This window comes from Trifolium pratense, linkage group LG3 (assembly GCF_020283565.1).
Source record: "Trifolium pratense cultivar HEN17-A07 linkage group LG3, ARS_RC_1.1, whole genome shotgun sequence".
NCBI lineage: Eukaryota > Viridiplantae > Streptophyta > Magnoliopsida > Fabales > Fabaceae > Trifolium > Trifolium pratense.
Genome location: NC_060061.1, coordinates 40,265,166 through 40,272,185, shown reverse-complemented (window position 1 = coordinate 40,272,185; position 7,020 = coordinate 40,265,166). Strand labels below are relative to the sequence as shown.

General features: G+C 34.2%; 2 protein-coding genes across 4 annotated transcripts in view; one reads left to right on the top strand and one right to left on the bottom strand.

Moving 5' to 3' along the window:
• LOC123914461 (UPF0481 protein At3g47200-like) overlaps nucleotides 1-6,851 on the bottom strand; it is an 86,236-nt gene extending 79,385 nt beyond the window's left edge. The window contains exons 1-2 of one of the 3 annotated variants that reach the window (XM_045965629.1): nucleotides 5,392-6,851; nucleotides 4,973-5,315 (exon numbers count right to left, since the gene is read on the bottom strand). In XM_045965629.1, the coding sequence (XP_045821585.1) occupies nucleotides 5,303-5,315; nucleotides 5,392-6,794 (1,416 nt within the window). In that variant the 5' untranslated portion in view covers nucleotides 6,795-6,851 and the 3' untranslated portion in view covers nucleotides 4,973-5,302. Of the gene's footprint in view, nucleotides 1-4,972; nucleotides 5,316-5,391 lie in introns of those variants that run through there. The other 2 variants (XM_045965628.1, XM_045965627.1) reach the window with 2 other exon arrangements.
• Nucleotides 1,345-3,553, top strand: LOC123914466. The gene is made up of 4 exons (XM_045965634.1): nucleotides 1,345-1,647; nucleotides 1,740-1,811; nucleotides 2,500-2,602; nucleotides 2,938-3,553. Exons 1-4 carry the CDS (start codon nucleotides 1,432-1,434, stop codon nucleotides 2,946-2,948), a joined length of 402 nt encoding a protein of 133 aa, XP_045821590.1. The 5' UTR covers nucleotides 1,345-1,431; the 3' UTR covers nucleotides 2,949-3,553.
• Nucleotides 6,852-7,020: the final 169 nt, after the last annotated feature.

The following is a 7,020-nucleotide window of genomic DNA, read 5'->3' as shown; positions in this document are numbered from 1 at the left end:
TTCTCAAAGATGTACTGTCTTTTTTCTTTGTTTAGATTATTCAATAATATTTGTGACTTGTGAGAGGTGTTGCAGATGATTGCATTGTAATACTTGCAGTGCCAATGTAGTTGGCAGGTCATGCCATATGATGTCTTTGCACCCTTTCTTTCTAGACTTTTATATAAAAAGAAACATGTTTTTTTTCTTATGCAGATTAAACTGAAACAAACACCAGATGCTGAGCACGAAGTTGTTGAAAATGGTCCCGATTTAGAGATGCAATCAGTGGCATTATTACCAACAAATTCAGATGTGATTTAAAGGCCATGTCAAATTCCCTTTGATATGATCCTCTATAAATATCTACTTATTCAATGTTACTTGTATTGATATATTTTAGTTTGAACTTTGTGTCGAAGATATGTTTGTCATATTTCTTCGAAGGTCATGGTTATTTTGAGACTTTGATTTTTCTATGTTTTTGTTGTTGGTTGGTCTGTACTCTTTTTCCCTTGTCAGGTTTTATCCCACCGGGTTTTCCTGAAAGGTTTTTAATGAGGCAGATGTTGAACTCCCTTGATTATTGTGACTTGAGTTTTAGTATAGTTCCCAAAGTGCTTTTGTATCTTACTTTCTATTTAATAATATTTTGAAGTGTTAATCTTTAGTTGATATGTCTTAGCTTGTATCATGTGATACTTTGCCATTCTCTTTATAGCAAGCTTCATTTTTGAGCGTTGAATTAACATGCTATCATATATAAAAGGGATAATTAAACCTATCATTGAAGTCCTAAATAATGGTGTTGTATGTGTTTGAAAAATGGAAAGGATAAAGATTGAGATAAATTTTGTAAAAATCTTCGTTTGATTTTGTGATTACATATTTTTAGTCATTTTCTAAACTCAGTGACTCCAAGGACTCAACATTGAGCTTCATCGGGTTTGTTTACATTGGAGTTTTGCAGTGTTGACTCTAAAGGCTTATGTCTGTAAAATTAACACTGGATTGGTTTTTTTCCTCTTTTAGTCCTAATGTTTTCCTTTGTTAACATAGAACTACATCGGCTTTGTTAATATTGGAGTATGTATGAGTTGATTATGTAATTTTATATTTAATAATCACTTTAAAAGCTAATTTTACCAAACACTTTAATTTCAATAAACTAGCTTTTCAACTATCAGCTATAAGCTAGCTTTTCAGCTATCAGGTAGCTTATCAGCTATCAGCTAGCTTATCAGCTATCAGCTAGCTTATAGCTTATTTTTACCAAACAGACCCTATGCTTATAGCTGAAAAGCTAGCTAATTGAAATTAAAGTGTTTGGTAAAATTAGCTTTTAAAGTGGTTAATAAATATAAAATGACATAATTGTTAGTGAGTAGTTTCTTTTTTAGACTGAGTAGTTATTAAATTAAAGGGTAAAAATGGAATATAGGAGCCACAACTATGAGTACCATTTCAGGAACAAATATATATTGCTCCAAAACCAAATGCATTTCCCCTGTTTTGTTTGTATTCTTTATCAATGCAGGAATTGTATTGTACTACAAACTTAAATATGATTTTAATTTTAAGCAGGGTATCGAGATAATTGAAGAGACTTGTACTTCAGAAACAAGAAATGAACCACCTAGACAATTAGTTGCTGATCTTAAACAAAAGGCATTCCCCTTTCCATTCTTTTTACTCTTTTTCAACATAAGTATAATTGAATTATGCTACCCAATCATATATCTTTTTTAAATTTGATGCAGGGTATCAAGTTAAGTGTTGAAGATATAACTACATCATCACTGCCTACTGCCAAAACAATAACATCTTCACCGGTGTGTTTATTGTTTGGAATCAATCTACTGCCTGTATTGCACATTGTTCGTAACTGGTGAAAGAGAAAAAGATAAAGCGGCATATGGTGAAAACCGTGTGTCTTAGCTCATCACGGACATTCCATTATATAATATTAAGAGCATTAATTACAAAGGAATATTCCTGTGGAATATGCTATGCTATGCTAAAAATACTCTAGAATATATTTACAATAATATTAATTATCAACAGTAACCAATATTGTTGAGTTGGTGACATGTCTCACCTTTTAGAAGAAAAACCACCTGCATCACTTCAAACGCAACACTAGCAAACTTCACCTTTGAGCATTTAATTAGTACAAAGTTGTTGAATGAAACACCAGCAAGCTTTTGTAAATCTTCGTAGCAGCAAACTTGTGCTAATCTTTGTTAACAGATGCAACAATTGGAGGTTTCACTTGCAAAATCTGAGTTTTCACTTAAATAGGGGCATCCTGTCGTACAATAGCTCATTACGCCACATTTTGTTTCTTCAGTTTTTACATAACGTTGGTGCCTCAAATGCTCATATGCGCATGGGATTAGCACACTGCGCTAGTTACTTTGCTTGCAGTCTTTTATACTCCATTTTTCTATAATATGTAGGCTATTCCAACAAAATTTTAAACTTTCGTGAGATATCATTATTTTGTTTGAATTTGTGTAGGATGATGATTGGGACGGACAAATAAGCATACCTTCTAAAATGGCCATGATAGAGCCTCTTGCCAATCAATATGTTGTTAATGACGAAGACTGGGATGAAACTAGTAAGCCTAGTGATCAATTCTCTCATCTTAAGTTATCTCATCACCCTTTTCGTTTTGAAGTTGAACTCCTCTTCTTTTCCACGTGTTGTTCAGGTTTTCGATATCATGATGATGATGTTCGTAAATTACCAACGTTATTTTTAAATGTTTAAGAGTTCATGTAGTGACCTATGTAATAATGTTTTAATATTATTGTTTGGCAGACAGATAAACAACCATACATCATAAAACATGAAAATTATGAATTACAATTGAAAGTGGACATTTTGATTTTATTAGTATTAGTATGTTTATTAGTTACTTTCTAATGATGTTAATGATCTATATAATGTTAGTGATCTCATGAACAAGCTTTGCAGTGCAAAGAAAACCCAAGCCCACATTGACAGTGAAACTTCAACCGCCAATGCTCAGATACAAATTGATGATTTGAAGTCGGTGATGAAAATATGTGATGTTCAGAAGATGAAGTTGAAATCTGAATGCACTGAGTGGGCCCAACAAAGTAAAGAATTAATCTCTGCACTAGCTTCATCGAAGGTCGCCGTAAGAGAAGTTGAACGTGCGAGGAATTTGGCAAAAGAAGACTTTGCAAATTTAAAATCATCGTTTCCTACATTTTAGGAAGAGTTGAAAAAAGAAGGAAGAAATAATAAGTTGTTTTCTTATTGCATGTTACATGTTACTTATATATATTTTAGTTTGAAGTGTGTCGAAGGATATGTTTGTCATATTTCCTCGAAGGTTATGGTTGTTTTGAGACTTCAATTTTTCTATGCTTTTCTTGTTGGTTGGTCTGTACTCTTTTTCCCTAGTCAGGTTTTATCCCTCCGGGTTTTCCTGACAGGTTTTTAATGAGGCAGATGTTGAACTCCTTTGTTAAGAGCCAAGTGCTTTTGTATCTTCCTTTCTATTTAATAACATTTTTTTGAAGTGTCAATTTAGTTGAGATGTCTTAGCTTGTGTAATGTGATACTTTGCCACTCTCTTTGTTATAAAAAAAAAAGTGAATGTTCCGATTTTGGGTTAGATGTTCTCTCTTTCTTTGTACATGACTCGTAACTTATTAGTGGAAGCTAAGTTATGACTCATGTCAAGTCAGTGAAAAACCACCTGCATCATAACTTCCTATGACAACACCAGAGCATTGAATTACAATAAAACTATAATATTGTTGTGAATTCGTCGTAAAATCACACCAATGAAAAGAACTTGATGTGTGGAGCAATAGAACGGCAACCAATAATTAAGCGGAATAAGCAATAATAATATTCATGGAAAAGGGTTAATATGAAAACAGTGTATAAAGAAATAGATGGTACTTCGAATAGAGGTAGTATGGAACCAAGTCAAACTCAATGAGGCACTTCCTACAACAGAGGATTTGGAGAGAGGCCTATTGGATTGATGTTGACAACATGAATTTCAACTTCATTACAAAAATGTTCAATTCTGCCACACTCAGAGAGTAACTACATAATCATGATCTCTATTTCACATGCTTAAAATTGTCTAAACACATGCTTCTTCCTATTTCACCGCAACGGCGTTTGCTTTTCTTTTGTAAATGAAGTTGACACCCCAATTGATATTGCAATGCAAATGTTGAAGCAGTTAGACATCACAGATTGAGAGCTTTCTAAAATTTCTAATATGATTGAAGAAGAGATATTCATACTTCTGCCACATAGGAGAGGAAGAGTAACTAACTGTTCACACACCTGGCATGCGTTCAGTAATGAAGATCATGAGAACGATTAAGTTCCTCATCAATATCATCATTACCCCTCGATCCGTTCTAGTTCATCGTCGCAAGAATCATTATCGGTTGCATTCAATACAGCTGATGATATATCAAATTAATATCATTGGCTCCATGTTAATTACGCCTTCTTTTTTCCATTCATTCTACTGCATTGTGTATTCTACAAGTTTCATTGAAGAAGAGAATGATGGATTCAAGAAGAGAGAAGAGAATAATGGATTCTACAAGTTTCTACCAAGCTTCAACCAAGAACTTGATGAAATTGGTTGCAATAAACAACTACTGTCAAAGCAGGAAGTGTTCTCTACAGTAAGGAGGGAGTAATCCAGAACAAAGATCATTTAGCGAAACTTTGATGACCTGGCCGAAAGGGAGCATGAGCTAAAGGGACAAAACAAGAAGTGACCTAATTATGATCATTGATTTTGAGTTATCTCATGTGACATCTCACTGTAACTATGATGTTATACTAAAACAGTCCTTCAATTGCGTTATTTATAAAGATCATGAATTAAAAGTTTGACGAGATGTAACAATGTAGAAGATACATGAATGTTAAATTGCAATGAAAAAAAATTGAGGAACTTAAAGGTTTGAAATAAAAGTTGCAGAAATCATAAACATTGAAATAGAAATGAAACTGAAGTTAAATTGGACATAAAAATAAGTGGCATACTTAAATAACTGACTGTTGATTCAGTTAGACGTGGATTTCTGGAATTAAGCAGCCCTTATTACATAGACTTTGATAACTATATATAGAAAATTCTTAAACTCCCTACGACTTGTATGTTCGCCACAAATCCTAGGCACACTACATTACAACGATACTTCTTCGACTTTGTGATTTCCCTTTTGTTGAACATGTGTTGATGTTGAAGAGCTTCATGTTCTAATTTGGATCTTTTATTTCTTCTTCATTTCATCACTCGTGTTTAATTCTGTTGTCTTTGAAAAAAAATATAAAATTATCATCCAAACTCACAAATATGCATAAAAAATTAAAATTTTATCTACAACTTACTTGGGAAAGTGATAGGCGAGGACTGCGTAACAAGTCTGGATAACAGTGAGTAAAGAAAGTATGGCAGCAGCAAAGTTGTAACCGCGCTTTAAAAAATGGTAAATACCGTAGCACCAATCTAAGAGTTTGCTAAAATAATGGCTCAGTAATATGAAGATTTTGGTGGCGTAATTTTTTGTGGGAAATGCGCTCAAGGCATGAAACATGGTGATATGTTTGTGGTCGATAATGCCACCATCAACTCCACTTGCCACTGAATGGAAATAATCCACCAGATCTCGATTGCTCTTTTTGGTTTGGTCTACTATAACTCTCCTGTCTTTGAGAAGTTGAACATCACTTGAACAACATATCAAATCCCTGAAAAGCAAGGCAGAGGAAGTGCATATACTACGCCTGTCAGCAACAGAAGAAGAACCATTCTTCAATTTCTTTTTATGATGCTCCCATGCAATGAAACTCCGCCATTTTACTTCTGTTGTCTGCGTGATAGTTAGCCTTGGGATTTGTAGTATCCCTTTATTTTTGTCGAACTGAGTGGTAAGTTTAAAGTTTATATCATCATCATTTTTCATACTTAGGATGGTAATACCAGCAGCTTTGAGTCTCGTAGCACATCGATTCAGATGTTGCTGAGGTTGCTTTTGCAGTTGTTGAGGTTGCTTTGGGACTTCATTATCCTCTATCTCATTATCCATCCACCCCATTTCAATGTAGGAGTAAGCAACATCAAGGAAGTGAGAGGTGGATTTAACCATCAATTTTCCTGCGTAGCCGAAGAGAGGCAGAGCTAGATTTTGTATGAACTCACGCATTTGGTTAGACGAACCAAGAAGCTTTACAAACAACATTTCGAGAATAAAAATTGGTATTTGATTCTCCAGTAGCATCAGATCACTTACGACATACTCCATCTTTTTAACTTCTATTCCGGGACTAATGCCATTAAATGGAATTGGTATCTCTAAATCCAACTTTGATTCACAAATGAGAAGTTCTAAAAGAAAACAGCCATCAAATACCATAGTTGTGGCCAGCTCATACCTTTCCAATGCGATTACATCAACGTAGCTTGCACGAACAGTTGCATCTAAATCTATAACTGTTTCTAGACACGTTTCAATTGTATCTTGCCCAAATGTTCGACTTAGAAGAGATGTAACGCAGCGCCATTTGATCTCTTCCATTGGTAATAGCTCCTTCTTACCCTTGTATCGGGGACCAATGGAAACAACTTTTGGCATGTAAGCACTCTCATTCGATTTGCGAAGGTCATCTGGAACAACGGGAATGCTATAAGGTTGACATGTTTCTTTACGTACAGCACCTAACAATGCTTTAGTAGTTTGCATCCATCTCTTGTGCCTGCTTTTATCTTCCTCCTTTTCCTCCATAGTCTTCATATTTATATAACTTTAACTATGTGCAGAAGCCCAGATCTTTAACTATGTGCTTGTCTCAAAGATTAAGAAACAAATAAACTTCACCTTTAAAGGTTCGTGCATTTTGGTGCTTATTCGTGTTGTTGTGAATATAACTCAGTTCATTAATTACTTACCTTTAAAGGTGAAATTCTAGCCGTTTGACTACTTAACCAAAAATTTGTATTAATATATATAAAGTTAATAT

Excerpts from the sequence above, each read along its gene's own strand:
- LOC123914466 (XM_045965634.1), top strand. The coding sequence starts at position 1,432 with ATGAGTACCATTTCAGGAACAAATATATATTGCTCCAAAACCAAATGC. Across the intron at positions 1,648-1,739 it reads TTGCTGATCTTAAACAAAAG|GGTATCAAGTTAAGTGTTGA; the intron begins GCATTCCCCTTT and ends AATTTGATGCAG. Across the intron at positions 1,812-2,499 it reads AAACAATAACATCTTCACCG|GATGATGATTGGGACGGACA; the intron begins GTGTGTTTATTG and ends GAATTTGTGTAG.